Genomic DNA, 19,975 nt, shown 5'->3' on the forward strand with positions numbered 1-19,975 from the left:
TATATCTTCAATAATTATAATAATAATAATAATGTAATGATAATATCATATCTTTAAATAATAATAATAATAATAATAATAATAATGTAATGATAATATCATATCTTCAGTAATTATAATAATAATGGTAATAATGTAATGATAATATCATATCTTTAATAATTATAATAATAATAATAATAATAATAATAATAATGTAATGATAATATATCTCCAATAATTATAATAATAATAATAATAATAATAATAATAATAATAATAATAATAATAAAAATAATAATAATAATAATGTAATTATAATATCATATCTCAAATAATAATAATAATAATGCTAATAATGTAATGATAATATCATATCTTCAATAATCATAATAATAATAATAATGTAATGATAATATATCTTCAATAATTATAATCATAATAATAATAATGTAATGATAATATCATATCTTCAATAATTATAATAATAATGATAATGTAATGATAATATCATAACTTCAATAATTATAATAATAATGATAATGTAATGATAATATCATATCTTCAATAATTATAATAATGATGATAATGTAATGATAATATCATATCTTCAATAATTATAATAATGATGATAATGTAATGATAATATCATATCTTCAATAATTATAATAATGATGATAATGTAATGATAATATCATATCTTCAATAATTTTAATAATAATGATAATGTAATGATAGTATCATATCTTCAATAATTATAATAATAATGATAATGTAATGATAGTATCATATCTTCAATAATTATAATAATAATGATAATGTAATGATAGTATCATATCTTCAATAATTATAATAATAATGATAATATAATGATAATATCATATCTTCAATAATTATAATAATAATGATAATGTAATGATAATATCATATCGTCAATAATTATAATAATAATGATAATATCATATCTTCATTCTTTAAAAAGAAACATGAAAAGCAAATAAAGTGATACAAAATTGTAACGAAAAATTCTTCTCAAAAGAAATGTTTATTAAATGATGAATGAAACCGAAATTTTATTTACCCTTCAAACGCTCTGTCTTGTCTACCCAGTCGCCAATAATTGCTCCCAACAAAAAGAGCATCACTCCGGATGTTAACCCATAAGTAGCTGTGAGACGTAAACTCTTAGGTGAAATGTCAATGAGGAACAACCCCACGGCAAAGGACCACATGCGATCTCCCTAGAAAATAAAACACCAAAGTGAAATTATGTGTCAGTCTTATTTCTTCCAGACTAGTTCTTTCAGTGTTTTTCTTGGTATTTCTTTCATTTTATACATTTGGAAGAATTGATGTGTGTGCATAATATTACTTGTAAACGCAAATAAATCCTATTCTATTTTTTTATTCATTCTCTTTTATTTAGGATTTAAGTAAATTAATGATAATAACAAAAAAAAGTCATATTATCAAACATTCTGATGACTCTTACCACGTTGCCCGATGAAAGGATAACACAACGCCAAAACAGATTCAATAAAGGATCCCCCCCACACACACACCTAAAAACAAATTAAACTACGGTTGTTAATGGGGGCTACTGACATCCCCGGAAAATAGCAGGGACTGGCAGCTGTGGCTAAAATGAAATCATCTGGCTTCCACTGTCGGACATTGTCTTGCAGTGGCAGCTAGTGAAAGCCACTGGTTGTAATTTTCAGTACTGGTGGTTACTGACTTGTTTGGGGCAATAACTTGTGGGTACTGGCGTCTACTGGTAAGCGCTGGCTCCTTTGCAACTGCCAATTGCCTGTGGTCATGGTGTTACTGCTGTTTTGAGGTGGTTACTTGTGTTTACTGGTGGACACTGCTTGCCTTTACAACAAAATGTGGAAAATGTATAGAAGTTCCCAGTCTCATCAATGAAAGAAGAGAAAATTATGAGTAAATATTAAAAGATTTGGCACCAGACTATTTTTTTATGGATTAATGCCCTCTTGCTGACTGATGCAGCCATGCACTGATCAGTCAGCTACCAGGGCGCATTGATTCAAAAGTCCCTTAAGGGACTATTTACCACTGTCAGGAACGATTCTTCAGCCAGGCACTTTTTCTTCATCACAAAAGAATTAAGGAAACACACTGAACCAATTTTTTCCTAAAAAAAAAATAAATCTTTTTCGTGATATTTTTCTCTTTGGCCAAACAAAAACCTCTAAGTAGTCACTTGACTCCAATTTAAAATACGCACACATCTATCTTCATCTATTTTAGGATCTTTAAAAGTATATTTCACCATTTTTTATTTTTATTTTTGTCTTTTAACATATTTTTCCCCTTTTGTTTTATTTCTTGTGTTTTCATGACAATGTTCTTTTTAAATTTTCGAACCCATGTTGGTCCATGATGAAATTTTTGGGCCGCTGCCAAGTGAGTTGCTCTGACAAATGAGGGAGCTGGCAGAAGATGTCCCCACTGACAGCGCCCTCATGAAGCAGCTTTTCTTTTTGAGGCTGCCATAACAAGCAAAAGCAACTCTGGCACTCATGCTGGAGAAGCATTCCCTTGACGTAATAGCGGCATCAGCGGATAAAATGATGGACTTCACTACCTTGTCCATCCCTCAGCCACAAGCCACAGCCTTTACATTTCTGCGGCTGCTAGGGATGCAAGCTGAGACGTCATATTTGTGGGTATACTTGACACTATTTAGCATCTCATCAGAGAGGTTATAAAACTAAGTGCAAGTAGGTCACATTTACCCAGACGCCGCTACAAAGATTGCTCACCATCTCCACACCATAATCGTCATTCAAACAAGCCAGGACTATGCTTTTATCATAGCCGTTATGACGCAAAGGTGTAAAATGTTATGACGCAAAGGTGTAAAATGTTATGACGCAAAGGTGTAAAATGTTATGATGCAAAGGTGTAAAATGTTATGATGCAAAGGTGTAAAATGTTATGATACAAAGGTGTAAAATGTTATGATGCAAAGGTGTAAAATGTTATGATGCAAAGGTGCAAAATGTTACGATGCAAAGGTGTAAAATGTTATGATGCAAAGGTGTAAAATGTTATGATGCAAAGGTGTAAAATGTTATGATACAAAGGTGTAAAATGTTATGATGCAAAGGTGTAAAATGTTATGATGCAAAGGTGTAAAATGTTATGATGCAAAGGTGTAAAATGTTATGACGCAAAGGTGTAAAATGTTATGACGCAAAGGTGTAAAATGTTATGACGCAAAGGTGTAAAATGTTATGATGCAAAGGTGTAAAATGTTATGACGCAAAGGTGTAAAATGTTATGACGCAAAGGTGTAAAATGTTATGATGCAAAGGTGTAAAATGTTATGATACAAAGGTGCAAAATGTTATGATGCAAAGGTGTAAAATGTTACGATGCAAAGGTGTAAAATGTTATGATGCAAAGGTGTAAAATGTTATGACGCAAAGGTGTAAAATGTTATGACGCAAAGGTGTAAAATGTTATGATGCAAAGGTGTAAAATGTTATGATGCAAAGGTGTAAAATGTTATGATGCAAAGGTGTAAAATGTTACGATGCAAAGGTGTAAAATGTTATGATGCAAAGGTGTAAAATGTTATGATGCAAAGGTGTAAAATGTTATGATGCAAAGGTGTAAAATGTTATGATACAAAGGTGTAAAATGTTATGATGCAAAGGTGTAAAATGTTACGATGCAAAGGTGTAAAATGTTATGATGCAAAGGTGTAAAATGTTATGACGCAAAGGTGTAAAATGTTATGACGCAAAGGTGTAAAATGTTATGATGCAAAGGTGTAAAATGTTATGATGCAAAGGTGTAAAATGTTATGACGTAAAGGTGTAAAATGTTATGACGCAAAGGTGTAAAATGTTATGATGCAAAGGTGTAAAATGTTATGATGCAAAGGTGTAAAATGTTATGATGCAAAGGTGTAAAATGTTATGATGCAAAAGTGTAAAATGTTATGATGCAAAGGTGTAAAATGTTATGACGCAAAGGTGTAAAATGTTATGATGCAAAGGTGTAAAATGTTATGATGCGAAGGTGTAAAATGTTATGATGCAAAGGTGTAAAATGTTATGATGCAAAGGTGTAAAATGTTATGATGCAAAGGTGTAAAATGTTATGATGCAAAGGTGTAAAATGTTATGACGTAAAGGTGTAAAATGTTATGACGCAAAGGTGTAAAATGTTATGATGCAAAGGTGTAAAATGTTATGATGCAAAGGTGTAAAATGTTATGATGCAAAGGTGTAAAATGTTATGATGCAAAAGTGTAAAATGTTATGATGCAAAGGTGTAAAATGTTATGACGCAAAGGTGTAAAATGTTATGATGCAAAGGTGTAAAATGTTATGATGCGAAGGTGTAAAATGTTATGACGTAAAGGTGTAAAATGTTATGACGCAAAGGTGTAAAATGTTATGATGCAAAGGTGTAAAATGTTATGATGCAAAGGTGTAAAATGTTATGATGCAAAGGTGTAAAATGTTATGATGCAAAAGTGTAAAATGTTATGATGCAAAGGTGTAAAATGTTATGACGCAAAGGTGTAAAATGTTATGATGCAAAGGTGTAAAATGTTATGATGCGAAGGTGTAAAATGTTATGACGCAAAGGTGTAAAATGTTATGACGCAAAGGTGTAAAATGTTATGATGCGAAGGTGTAAAATGTTATGACGCAAAGGTGTAAAATGTTATGACGCAAAGGTGTAAAATGTTATGATGCAAAGGTGTAAAATGTTATGATGCAAAGGTGTAAAATGTTATGATGCAAAGGTGTAAAATGTTATGACGCAAAGGTGTAAAATGTTATGATGCGAAGGTGTAAAATGTTATGATGCAAAGGTGTAAAATGTTATGATGCAAAGGTGTAAAATGTTATGACGCAAAGGTGTAAAATGTTATGACGCAAAGGTGTAAAATGTTATGATGCAAAGGTGTAAAATGTTATGATGCAAAGGTGTAAAATGTTATGACGTAAAGGTGTAAAATGTTATGACGCAAAGGTGTAAAATGTTATGATGCGAAGGTGTAAAATGTTATGATGCAAAGGTGTAAAATGTTATGATGCAAAGGTGTAAAATGTTATGACGCAAAGGTGTAAAATGTTATGACGCAAAGGTGTAAAATGTTATGATGCAAAGGTGTAAAATGTTATGATGCAAAGGTGTAAAATGTTATGACGCAAAGGTGTAAAATGTTATGATGCAAAGGTGTAAAATGTTATGATGCAAAGGTGTAAAATGTTATGACGCAAAGGTGTAAAATTTTATGATTCAAAAGTGTAAAATGTTATGATGCAAAGGTGTAAAATGTTATGACGCAAAGGTGTAAAATGTTATGACGCAAAGGTGTAAAATGTTATGATGCAAAGGTGTAAAATGTTATGACGCAAAGGTGTAAAATGTTATGATGCAAAGGTGTAAAATGTTATGATGCAAAGGTGTAAAATGTTATGACGTAAAGGTGTAAAATGTTATGACGCAAAGGTGTAAAATGTTATGATGCGAAGGTGTAAAATGTTATGATGCAAAGGTGTAAAATGTTATGATGCAAAGGTGTAAAATGTTATGACGCAAAGGTGTAAAATGTTATGACGCAAAGGTGTAAAATGTTATGATGCAAAGGTGTAAAATGTTATGATGCAAAGGTGTAAAATGTTATGACGCAAAGGTGTAAAATGTTATGATGCAAAGGTGTAAAATGTTATGATGCAAAGGTGTAAAATGTTATGATGCAAAGGTGTAAAATGTTATGACGCAAAGGTGTAAAATGTTATGATGCAAAAGTGTAAAATGTTATGATGCAAAGGTGTAAAATGTTATGACGCAAAGGTGTAAAATGTTATGATGCAAAGGTGTAAAATGTTATGATGCGAAGGTGTAAAATGTTATGATGCAAAGGTGTAAAATGTTATGACGCAAAGGTGTAAAATGTTATGATGCAAAGGTGTAAAATGTTATGATGCAAAGGTGTAAAATGTTATGATGCAAGGGTGTAAAATGTTATGACGCAAAGGTGTAAAATGTTATGACGCAAAGGTGTAAAATGTATATTTTCTAACCAGGGAAACTAAATTGTGGAAAGACAAGCACGGCAAACTTTCCACAAAATTCACACAACCGTGCCTACTCCATTAAAGACTCCCTATCCCAAGCACGTTGCTTGGTTGATACCAGAGCTGCTTGCAGTATCTAACCACTGAAACTCTTCACTGAGAAGCCTCCAGTGGCGCCCATCACACTGCAAGCAGTAAATCACTCTCCCATTCCTACGTATGGTCAAATTTCTCGTTCTCTTGACTTGAAATTGTGTAAATCAACTTGATAGTGGATATGCAGAAACACGGCTGATAGATGCTAATACAGAACTTTCCATCCCAGGTTTGAAATCAAACACATCATCTATCAGCCCAGTATTTTCTGTTGCTGCTGCTGACAACCCATACCAAACACTATTTCACTCCTACCCAGAGTCAACTAACTTAAATTAGATCTAGTCAAAACTTATTAAATACCTGTGAATCCATACGACATTCCAAATACTGCAGTAACAACTCCATTCGAACTGTTTGAATTTTTAACTATGCCCTTCAGTTTGCAAAACACAACTAGTACCTTTCAACGCTTCATGGAGGAAGTAATGCATGATTTAGACTTCGTCTATAACTATATAGATGACATTCTCATGGCAAGTGCCTCACCTGAGGAACATGTCACTCACCTCCACCTATTGTTCGAACAGTTTCAAAAAGACCAAGTGAGGATTAACGTGAGGTAAATGTGTTTTTGGTGTTTCATCACTAACTTTCTTGGGTCACACCATCAGCCTTGAAGGTATATCTCTTACCTGAAAAGGGGAAGGCTCTACAAGACCTTCAGCTACCCACTTCACTTCTGTCGTTTGCGTGACACTGCTGTCCGAACTTTCACTTTCTGGTTACCACTTGACGCGTCTTCTCTCCACTCCAGAACGAACTTCTGCAACTTTAGCTTTTCTCTCCCCGAATCCGACTTTTCTTTTCTACAAATAATACTTCTCTGCTCGCAATCTAACTTCAGAATGCCTTCCTTCCCCAAATCATTCCTCTTTTATCTCCAATTAGGAGCATCTCATTTGCATACCTCGTGGTCACCCTGTAGGCATATAAAGAAACAGGGAAGCCATTTTTGTTTCTTCCTTCTTCATTATGAACGCGAGGTAAGCCACACAAAAACGTGGTCGGTCGTTCTTGTTTCTTTTTTCTTCATTTACACCACACGCCCCCCTGATCTTCGAGATCAATAGGATACTTCGTAATCCTCCATCCAAGCAGGCCGCCTCCTCTCACATCGAGGCCTCTGGGGGACAACTTCTCGGGGGTTAACGTTTTCAGGTTCACTACAACGCGGGCCTAAGTCAGGTCGAGCAGCATCATTTGCTTCTCGGTGGCCCTCGATTTCCTCTTCTTCACTGCCCTCACTGCATACCGGCAATGTCACACGACGCAGGTCTAAGATATGCCGGGGAATGCCATTCACCATCACATTGTTCTTCGACTGCAATCCTGTTACGACCCCTCTTTTCCAACGAGTGGTATACTGTGCATTGGGGGGTTTCACCCACACCTCTTCACCTACTTTGATAGTGGCTTCTTCACTCTCAATTCCTGCTGTTTTGTTGCACGGATGCCGCCACTTATATGTGAAAACGGCCCTATGAGGCACAGTTGTCTCATCTTGTTTGGTCTTCGGCGAGATGTTATACCAAAACACCGCCTCTATGGGTGATACATTGCTTTTTTCCGCAGCGGCTTTAATGGTGCAATGATTCCTCTCCACTATTCCGTTGCCATTCGGCCGATACGTTGCTCTGAAAAATTGCCTTACTCCCCACTTATCGCACACCCCTTTAAAGGCTTCTGATCGGAAAGCGGGGCCATTGTCCATTAAGAGTTCCTCAACCGGCCCTCTCTCCAAAAATATCTCCTCGATGACCCCTCCGATCGCCCATGCAGCTTCTGCCCTGATCTCTCTCCAGATGGCAAACCTTCCCGGTCCACAGTCGACCATCGACAGATACAATTTGTGACGATAGTGTGTCACATCAATGGCCAATCGCTTCCAGTCCTCCGCAACGTGTAGCTCTCCTGCTTCGTGTCTGGACGGTCCAGGGTCAATTGATTGGCACTCTCGACAGTTCTCCACCACCTCCCTAACCTCCTCCTCGGTGGTCTCCGGGTAAACCTCTCTGGCTAGGAATAACGTTCGTTCTCGACCAAAGTGGTGCATTTCGTGTGACTCTTTGACTTCTTCCCCTGCACAGCATACCGAGGAGACCTCCTTTCCCTCCTGCAGCCAGGCCTTCTTCACGCATGTCATCGAATTCGCCTTGTTTTTTTCTGACGGGACCAACACAACAGATACTCTCAACTGGAATTCCGCTATCAGGTCGGTGAGCGCTCCGAGTCTGCGCTTGATCAGCATTTCCGCAGCACCCCTGGTCTTAACTCTCTTATCGCCAGTTACTGCTGACCAAATCCACGACACTACCATTGCTGAATCGGTTTTGACTTCAATTATTTTCAATCCCCATTTCAGGGCCAGATTGATTCCTTTTATAGCGGCATCTAGTTCTGCTACGTTGATATGGGAGAAGTCGTTGTTTTTTCTTAGCCAAGCCGCATCTTCCACAGTTACACCTCCTATCTCTAGTACGACGCCCAACGCCAGGTTACTGGCATCGCACCAAACCACACCCGCGTCTTCGCCGCTGACATACCATTTCCCTTTCACTGGGTCCTCATTCCTCACTCTCGCAATGACTTCTTGCAGCATGTTCATGACCTCCTTCGTCACACGGCCCTCCCAGCCATCAGTGCCTGTTTGTCGTTTAATAAAGCTGCATGCTATCCTGAGCCAGCCAGCGATAGGATAGTGCCCGACCAGCCTCCCGCAGACTGAGAAGAGTTCTCGCCTCGTCAGCTCAGATCCGACTTCGGGTATTGCATTCCCTCGTTCGAAGACAAGGCTTTCTTTTCCATCTCGCCTTAGTTTCAACCCCAGCACCGCTCCTCCATCTAGGGCCTCCGCCAGTTTTGCAGTTGACCCATACTTCTCGACATGGCTTCTTACTTTCTCTGCTGTCACCTCTGCCTCCTCCACCAGGATGTCGTCAATGTACGAACTAGTGGCCTCCTCCACTGTACAGTCTTTGCTCAGCACTGTCTTCAGCACGGCAGTCATAATTTTGGGGGCTGAACTCAGCCCAAAGCCTAACCACGTCAGACAATACACCCGCCCCTTGTACCGGACCAGTTGGTACTGCCAGAGTTTTTCATCTACATGGATCTTCAGATATGCTGATTTCAGATCGACAATCTTAGTGGCCCGCCCCATTCTTCTCCATTTCCTCATGACCTCCTCACGTACGTCGATCCCCGTTCCAGTGTGGCAGGCTACGTGTCTGTTCAATTCCCTAAAATCCAGCACGGGCCTAATCTTGTTTTTGGTAGGCTGAACAACCGCCAGTAGTGGCAACACTCCTTTTTCTTCCCCTGTCTACGGTTTCAGAATTCCTTCTTTTATCCACCTCTCCACTTGTTCCTCAAATCCTTTTCTTATTTCTCCTCGCAGGGTGTTTTCGTAGCAGCCCACCTTATTCTGTAGTTCTGGGGGCCCGGAGATCCATTTCCATTCCACTGTCCACCTCATGCCATCAAACTTCGCCAGGAAATCTTTGTCCTCAATGCAGCAAACCTCCGGTTTTGGGGTTCTAACGGTTCTATCACCTTCCACTCCTGCCATCCCCACTGCGCTGAGACGTCCAAACGTCACTTGGCCCCCTCTTAACGTAGCGCCCCCCAGTCGGTTAATTGCACTCATACCTATAATCACGTCGACACCACCGACCAGATGATTCAACACTAGGGCTTGCAGTCCAATGGGCACCCCTTGCACCATTACTTCCGCTGTCGTCTCTCCTAGGCATTTCACATTCCTGCCATCCACGGTCCTAATAATCCTGGTTCCACTCCATGACCTCGCGACATTCCTCGCTAACAACATTGTAGTGCAGCCTATGTCGACAAGGGCTATGGCTCTCTTCCCATTGACTACCACCGGTAACCGAGGCAATGTTCCATCATGCGCCATTTCCACATAGAAGGGGTAACCACTGGCGCAATAGCTCCCCTTCACTCGTTTCCCTGGTCCCGTGCAGCAACACAATAGCGGCTAATATGCCCCACTTGTCCACATCGGTAGCACATGATCCCCGGTCTCGGCTCTTTGCAGTCCTTGATCAGATGAGGACCCTGGCATCGGAAACACTTGATGGCAGGTCTCCCCTCCTGTTGCCTCGCTGGCTGCCTCTCATTCAAGTGAGGCCTCATGCACATATTTTCACTCACAGCTGCAGCCACGATTGGGCTTTTAACATTTTTCACTAGGACTCTGGCGTGGACCAAGAGATCGTCCACTTCCATAGAATGGATCCCCGTGATTCTCTGCATGCTCGCAGAGATTTCCTCTGGGAAGCCGTTCACTAGGTACAGCTTTACCGTCATCTCCAGGCTCCTCTCCACGTAACCAGCCAACCCTGCCAGTCTCCTGATCTCTGCCGCAAAGACGTCAACGGACTCGCCGGTCCACCTCAAACTTGACAGCTTGCCAAGTGCTTCAAATGGGCCCTCAGCGAAGGCCAATTTCAGCCTTTGCTCCACTAAGGCAAGGTCTTCCTTGTCTTCATCTCGCATCTGCTGGTAAATCGTGAGGGCTTCCCCCTCTAAGTATAGCGGCAGCAGGGTGACCACATCTTCTATCTTTTGCAGCTTCGCTACCATTTTTAATTTCTCCAGCCACTTAATCAGATCACCCTCCCCAGTAAAGGGTCTCAACATCTGAGTGCTCAGTATCCACTCAGCCATGTTAATTTGCTTGATGCGCCGAAATAGCTTGTCGTTTGCGTGACACTGCTGTCCGAACTTTCACTTTCTGGTTACCACTTGACGCGTCTTCTCTCCACTCCAGAACGAACTTCTGCAACTTTAGCTTTTCTCTCCCCGAATCCGACTTTTCTTTTCTACAAATAATACTTCTCTGCTCGCAATCTAACTTCAGAATGCCTTCCTTCCCCAAATCATTCCTCTTTTATCTCCAATCAGGAGCATCTCATTTGCATACCTCGTGGTCATCCTGTAGGCATATAAAGAAACAGGGCAGCCATTTTTGTTTCTTTCTTCTTCATTATGAACATGAGGTAAGCCACACAAAAACGCGGTCGGTCGTTCTTGTTTCTTTTTTCTTCATTTACACCACAACTTCACCAAGGTACTTCCATGGTCTGTTGAACAAATGCTACATTCTACACCGTGTAGATCTCCTGTCTCCTCTTTCTGACTTATTACACAACAGGAAGAAGAAAAGTGAACTAATTTCATTGAATGATATTCAACAAAATGAAGCAGAAGCTAACGACAACATCATTACTCACACATCCTGTCCTGGATGCCCGGTTGTCACTGGTCGTGGACGCATTAGGCACAGCTGTATGTACAGTGTTGCAACAACAACACCAACAACAACTACAACCACTTGCTTATTTTTTGAGGCAGCTGAAACCAGCAGAACAATGTTACAGCACGTTTGGCCATGAACTCCTGGTGATGTACCTTGCAGTGAAACACTTTCAGCATTCACTCGAGGGTCGTCAATTCACCAATTGGATTTTATTTCACAGTTTACCAATGATATCCGTCACATATCAAGCAAACGGAATGCTGTGGCAAACATCTAGTTTCACCTTTCCATAAATTCTCTGTCCTCACCTTCAGATATCGATCTACAGCAGATGGCCTTAGACCAGCCACTGCCATCACCTGAATTTGCAACTTGCAAATTCACATACCTGCCTGTGCCCACTTTAGACACGCAGATCATCTGTGACACCTCAACAGATTCATATACAGGGTGGTCAAAAAGTCAGGTAACATGTTAAAGGTAGAAAAAACAATATGATCCATTATAATCTCTATTCGTTTAATATTATTTCTTGGATGAAATTTTTCCACAACGATGGATTGGTCGCCGTGGCTCAGTTGAATGGCCAGCCAGATCTCCGGATCTTACCCCTCCTGATTTCTGGCTTTGGGGCTATGTAAAGGATAGCGTTTATGGCAAGAAGCCTGATACAATAGCGTCTTCAAGTTATTTATTGAAGAGGAGATTGCGCGGATATCAGCTGACATGATTACACGTGTTACACAATCAGTGGTTAATCGCTTCCAGCGATTGATAGAGAGAAATGGACGACAATTAACAAAATAAACATATTTCATGTTTGTTTCATTTTATATTTCAATGTATGGTACTTAAATATACGTGTATTGCTAATATCGTTTTTCTTTAAAATGTTACCTGACTTTTTGACCATCCTGTAGACTTTTAGTACCAATGACTCATCATAGGGTTTTCTTTGATATCCCACATAACCTGGCACACCTTGGACACAAAGCCACAGTGAAGCTGATTACAGCTAGATTTTTTCTGGTCAAATATGAGACATGATATCATTGTCTGGACACATTCTTGTATATCCTGCTAACAGTCAAAAGTGCACAAGCATATCCATGCACCTCTTGGAACATTCAGTACTCTAGATGCTCTGTTCAGCCATGTTCACATTCATTTGGTCAGACCATGGCCAGTCAGTCAGGGATTTACTTAGCTCCTGACCTGCATAGACCATTTCATACGGTGGCCTAAAGCCATTCCCCTGACAGACATTTTGGCTGAGTTTGTAGTGCAAACCCTTATATCAGGCTGGATACCACATTACAGAGTTCTCACCACTATCACCACTGACCGTGGCATACAGTTTAAATCCCAACTCTTCCAGAAACTTTCCAGGATTTTAGGGATCCAACATCTTCGCACAACAAGCTATCACTCTGCTTCTAACGTAAAGATAGAATTCCATTGCCAATTGAAAGCAGCACTACGTGCTTATCCTGATCAGCAGCAATGGAGCAAATACATACCTGTTGTCCTTCTTGGCTGTCTTAGAAAAGACTCCACCTTACACTAGTCCTTATCGTGTTGTTTCATGCACTAACAAACTTTTCACCCTTGACATAAGTGATAATAAAGAGACATTGACTATTGACAAGGTGAAAAGAGCCACACATACATACACACAGCATCAACATACACCTGAAGTGAACACTCCACCATACGTAGTTGTTAACCGGTACACTGGACAAAGAGATTGTACAAGACTGTACATATAAAAAAGAACTTTGATATAATTCTTGCCTTTATCCTCCTCCCCCTGCAAAATGGACATTTTTAAACACTTTTCACAGAAAAGACATTACCTCACTCCCACCCAAATAAACATTTTTTTCCGTGGAAAATAATAACTTTTTCACTGAAAAATCAGAACATTTTTAAATAAATTAATTACATTTTTTTCTGTAACTCGAATATTCTTTCCTATTTGCTTTTTTCTCTAGGAACGTTTCTTTTTCTTTCTATCGGCTTTCCGCCTAAGCAGGGGGTGATGTAGCAGTCACCATAACAGACTATTTTCTCATAGATTTATGCTCCTTACTAACTGATGCAGCCACGGACTGACCAGTCAGCTACCAGGGAGCATTAATTCTATATGTCCCCCTTAAAGGACTTAAAGGACTATTTACCACTTTAGAGAGCCAGCAGAGGAGTTCAGACAACCAAAGAACACAGTTCATATCATCTTACTACATATGTTGTGTTTTTGTTTTTATTTATGCATGAATTCATCTGCATCATCACCATAATCATCATGAATCAACTCCCAGCTATGGGCAAATACCTCCACTGCCTTATGAATACTTTGGAAAGGCAAAGGCTTAGGGAGTAAACCGTGGCAAAAATCTGGTTTGAAGTTCTGATAGGCTTATGGTGAAGCACTGCAACTCCTGTAAATGTGCTGGTTACCATTGTATTGGCTTGACTTTCTGTTGAACTTTGTATGCTAGGCCAAAGGGGGACACTGGTAACTGGGCAAACCTAGATGTCTTTATCACCTTCCCATGATATAACGTTCAATACTGACGTTAAATTTAGAATTAGGTTAGACAAAGGAATTTTTTTCATCAATGAATAGAAAAACGTTTTTGAACGATGAGAAAATGTTATCAACATGTAATTTGATACGCATTGATTTGCATATCAATAAACCTCTGGTCACAAAACGACGCTATAAAAAGACTAAAGTCGAGAGAGCAGCGCAGTCAAGTTCTTTAAACCGAATTAAAAAGGGTGGAGTGTGGAATGTTGTACCAATGCTGAGAAAATTTCTTTTTTTAACTACAAGCTATTTCGACCTGAAATATAAAGTAGATGTGACCGAGACGAAAGTCGGATTTTAAAAATTGAAAACGTTGATAAATGAAAATATTAAACAGTTCAAATTGAACTTTGAAAATTGAAAGCGTTAAGAAAAGGGAAAGATGAAACGATTCCTGTTGAATTTTGAAAATTAAAATGATCGATAAATGAAAAGATTCCAATGATTCACATCAAATTTTGAAAATTTGACGTGAATCATTGGAATCTTTTCATGACAAATTTTGAAAATTGAAATCATCAATACATGAAAAGATTCCAATGATTCTCATCAAATTTTTAAAATTGAAATCGTCGAGAAACGAAAAGATTCCAATGATTCACATCAAATTTTGAAAATTGAAATCGTCGACAAATGAAAAGATTCCAATGATTCGCATCATATTTTGACAATTGAAATCGTCGAGAAACGAAAAGATTCCAATGAGTAACATCAAATCTTGAAAATTGAAATCGTCGATAAATGAAAAGATTCCAACGATTCACATCAAATTTTGAAAATTGAAAACGTCGATAAATAAAAAGATTCCAATAATTCACATCAAATTTTGAAAATTGAAAACGTTGATAAATGAAAAGATTCCAATGATTCACATCAAATTTTGAAAATTGAAATCGTCGATAAATGAAAAGATTCCAATGATTCACATCAAATTTTGAAAATTGAAATCGTTGATAAATGAAAAGATTCCAATGATTCACATCAAATTTTGAAAATTGAAATCGTTGATAAATGAAAAGATTCCAATGATTCACATCAAATTTTGAAAATTGAAAACGTCGATACATGAAAGAATCCAATAATCCACATAAAATTTTGAAAATTTAAAATGTCGATATATGAAAAGACTCCAATGATTCACATGAAATTTTTAAAATTGAAATCGTCGAGATATGAAAAGATTCTAACGATTGTCGTCAAATTAAGAAAATTGAAATCATAGATAAATGTAAAGATTCCAATGATTCACATCAAATTTTGAAAATTGAAATCATCATCGATGATTTCAATGTATGAAAAGATTCCAATGATTCACATCAAAATTTGGAAAAGTAAAAACGTCGATAAATCAAAAGATCCCAATGATTCATGTCATATTTTGAAAATAGAAATCATCATGGATGATTTGAATTAATGAAAGGATTCCAATGATTCACATGAAATTTTGAAAATTGAAATCATCGAGAAACGAAAAGATTCCAATTATTCACATGAAATTTTGAAAATTGAAATCATCGAGAAACGAAAAGATTCCAATGATTCACATCAAATTTTGAAAATTGAAATCATCGAGAAACGAAAAGATTCCAATTATTCACATGAAATTTTGAAAATTGAAATCGTCGAGACATGAAAAGATTCCAATTATTCACATCAAATTTTGTAAACTGAAAACGTCGAGAAACGAAAAGATTCAAATGATTCACATCAAATTTTGAAAGTTGGAATCGTCGAGAAATGAAAAGATTCCAATGAGTCATGTCAAATTTTGAAAATTGAAATCGTCGATAAATGAAAAGATTTCAATATGATCCACATAAAATTTTGAAACTTGAAAACGTCGATACATGAAAAGATTCCAATGATTCCGATCAACTTTTAAAAATTGAAATCGTTGAGAAATGAAAAGATTCCAATGACTCACATCAAATTTTGAAAATTAAAATCGTCGAGTAATAAAAAGATCCCAATGGTTCATATCAAATTTTGAAAATTGTAAACGTCGATACATGAAAAAATTCCAATGATTCAAATCACATTTTGAAAATTGAAAACATCAATACATAAAAGGATTCCAATAAGTCATATCAAATTTTAAAAATTGAAATCATCGATACATGAAAAGATTCCAATAATTCGCATCAAATTTTGAAAATTGAAATCGTCGAGAAATGGAAAAATTCCAATGATGCGCATCAAATTTTTAAAATAGAAATCGTCGATAAATGAAATGATTCCAATAATTTACATCAAATTTTTTAAATTGTAAACGTCGATACAGGAAAAGATTCCAATGATTCACATCAAATTTTGAAAATTGAAATCTTCGAGAAATGAAAAGGTTCCAGTGATTCACATCAAATTTTAAAAATAGAAATCGTCGATACATGAAATGATTACAATGATTCATATCAAATTTTGAAAATTGAAAACATCGATACATGAAAATATTCCAATGATCCAAATGAAATTTTGAAAATTTAAAATATCGATACATGAAAAGATTCCAATGATTTTAAATCAATGGAATTTTTTCATTTATCGATGATTTCAATTTTCAAAATTTTATGATAATCATTGGAATCTTTCATTTATCGACGTTTTTAATTTTCAAAATCTGATGTTAATCATTGGAATCTTTTCATGTATCGACGATTTCTATTTTTAAAATTTGACGTACATCATTAAAATCTTTTCATTTTTCAACGATTACAATTTTCAAAATTTTATTTGAATCATTAGATTCCAATGATTCACATCAAGTTTTGAAAATTGAACTCGACTAGAAATGAAAAGATTCCAATGATTCACGTCAAATTTTGAAAATTGAAATCGTCGAGGAATGAAAAGAATTCAATGATTCACGTCAAATTTGATAAATTGAAATCATGATCGATATTTTCAATTCATGAAAAGATTCGAATGATCCACATCAAATTTTGAAAATTGAAATCGTTGAGAAATGAAGTTTCCAACGATTCACATCAAATTTTTAAAATTAAAAACGTCGATAGATGAGAAGATTCCAATGATTCACATCAAATTTTGAAAATTGAAAACGTAAATACATGAAAAGATTCCATTAATTCAAATCAAATTTTGAAAATTTAAATCGTCGAGAAATGGAAAGATTCCAATGATGCACATCAAATTTTTTATATTGAAATCGTCGATAAATGAAAAAATTCCATTGATTTACATCAAATTTTTAAAATTGTAAACGTCGATACATGAAAAGATTCCAATGATTCAAATCAAATTTGGGATATTGAAATCATCGATAAATGAAAAGATCCCAATGATTCACATCAAATTTTAAAAATAGAAATCGTCGATACATGAAAGATTCCAATGTTTAACACCAAATTTTGAAAATTGAAAACGTCTATACAGGAAAATATTCCAATGATCCAAATAAAATTTTGAAAATTAAAAATATGGTACATGAAAAGATTCCAATGAGTCACATCAAATTTTGACAATTGAAATCGTCTAAAATTGAAAAAATTCCAATCAAATTTTTTATATTGAAATCGTCGAGAAATAAACAGACTCCAATGATTCACGACAAATTTTGCAGATTAAAAACGTCGATAAATGAAAAGATTCCAATAATTCACATCAAATTTTGAAAACTGGAATCGTCGATAAATGAAAAAATTCCAATGATTCACATGAAATTTTAAAAATTGAAATCGTCGAGAAATGAAAAGATTCCAATGATTCACATAAAATTTTGAAAATTGAAATCGTTGAGGAATGAAAAGATTCCAATGATTCACATCAAATTTTGAAAATTAAAAACGTCGATACGTCACATTTTGAAAATTAAAACCATCGATAAATGAAAAGATTCCAATGATTCATGTCAAATTTTAAAAATTGATATCATCGATAAATGTGAAGATCCCAATGATCCACATCAAATTTTGAAAATGGAAATCGTCGAGAAAAGAAAAGATTCCAATGATTCACATCAAATTTTGAAAATTGAAATCGTCGAGAAATGAAAAGATTCCAATGATTCACATCAAATTTTGAAAATTGAAATCGTCGATAAATGAAAAGATTCCAATGATTCACATCAAATTTTGAAAATTGAAATCGTTGATAAATGAAAAGATTCCAATGATTCACATCAAATTTTGAAAATTGAAATCGTTGATAAATGAAAAGATTCCAATGATTCACATCAAATTTTGAAAATTGAAAACGTCGATACATGAAAGAATCCAATAATCCACATAAAATTTTGAAAATTTAAAATATCGATATATGAAAAGACTCCAATGATTCACATGAAATTTTTAAAATTGAAATCGTCGAGATATGAAAAGATTCTAACGATTGTCGTCAAATTAAGAAAATTGAAATCATAGATAAATGTAAAGATTCCAATGATTCACATCAAATTTTGAAAATTGAAATCATCATCGATGATTTCAATGTATGAAAAGATTCCAATGATTCACATCAAAATTTGGAAAAGTAAAAACGTCGATAAATCAAAAGATCCCAATGATTCATGTCATATTTTGAAAATAGAAATCATCATGGATGATTTGAATTAATGAAAGGATTCCAATGATTCACATGAAATTTTGAAAATTGAAATCATCGAGAAACGAAAAGATTCCAATTATTCACATGAAATTTTGAAAATTGAAATCATCGAGAAACGAAAAGATTCCAATGATTCACATCAAATTTTGAAAATTGAAATCATCGAGAAACGAAAAGATTCCAATTATTCACATGAAATTTTGAAAATTGAAATCGTCGAGACATGAAAAGATTCCAATTATTCACATCAAATTTTGTAAACTGAAAACGTCGAGAAACGAAAAGATTCAAATGATTCACATCAAATTTTGAAAGTTGGAATCGTCGAGAAATGAAAAGATTCCAATGAGTCATGTCAAATTTTGAAAATTGAAATCGTCGATAAATGAAAAGATTTCAATATGATCCACATAAAATTTTGAAACTTGAAAACGTCGATACATGAAAAGATTCCAATGATTCCGATCAACTTTTAAAAATTGAAATCGTTGAGAAATGAAAAGATTCCAATGACTCACATCAAATTTTGAAAATTAAAATCGTCGAGTAATAAAAAGATCCCAATGGTTCATATCAAATTTTGAAAATTGTAAACGTCGATACATGAAAAAATTCCAATGATTCAAATCACATTTTGAAAATTGAAAACATCAATACATAAAAGGATTCCAATAAGTCATATCAAATTTTAAAAATTGAAATCATCGATACATGAAAAGATTCCAATAATTCGCATCAAATTTTGAAAATTGAAATCGTCGAGAAATGGAAAAATTCCAATGATGCGCATCAAATTTTTAAAATAGAAATCGTCGATAAATGAAATGATTCCAATAATTTACATCAAATTTTTTAAATTGTAAACGTCGATACAGGAAAAGATTCCAATGATTCACATCAAATTTTGAAAATTGAAATCTTCGAGAAATGAAAAGGTTCCAGTGATTCACATCAAATTTTAAAAATAGAAATCGTCGATACATGAAATGATTACAATGATTCATATCAAATTTTGAAAATTGAAAACATCGATACATGAAAATATTCCAATGATCCAAATGAAATTTTGAAAATTTAAAATATCGATACATGAAAAGATTCCAATGATTTTAAATCAATGGAATTTTTTCATTTATCGATGATTTCAATTTTCAAAATTTTATGATAATCATTGGAATCTTTCATTTATCGACGTTTTTAATTTTCAAAATCTGATGTTAATCATTGGAATCTTTTCATGTATCGACGATTTCTATTTTTAAAATTTGACGTACATCATTAAAATCTTTTCATTTTTCAACGATTACAATTTTCAAAATTTTATTT

The 19,975-nt window shown here is 35.4% G+C and overlaps 1 protein-coding gene across 2 annotated transcripts in view; it reads right to left on the reverse strand.

The window, feature by feature from the left end:
• The window catches only part of LOC145291997 (ferroportin-like), a 260,890-nt gene that overhangs the window by 60,341 nt on the left and 180,574 nt on the right, over window positions 1-19,975 (reverse strand). For both annotated transcript variants that reach the window (XM_080137974.1, XM_080137973.1), the window contains exon 3: window positions 1,061-1,220. In XM_080137974.1, the coding sequence (XP_079994100.1) occupies window positions 1,061-1,220 (160 nt within the window). The remainder of the gene's footprint in view (window positions 1-1,060; window positions 1,221-19,975) is intronic.

The sequence above is a fragment of the Euprymna scolopes genome, chromosome 13 (genome assembly GCF_053919585.1).
Source record: "Euprymna scolopes isolate OS-2025 chromosome 13, ASM5391958v1, whole genome shotgun sequence".
Taxonomy (NCBI): Eukaryota; Metazoa; Mollusca; class Cephalopoda; order Sepiida; family Sepiolidae; genus Euprymna; species Euprymna scolopes.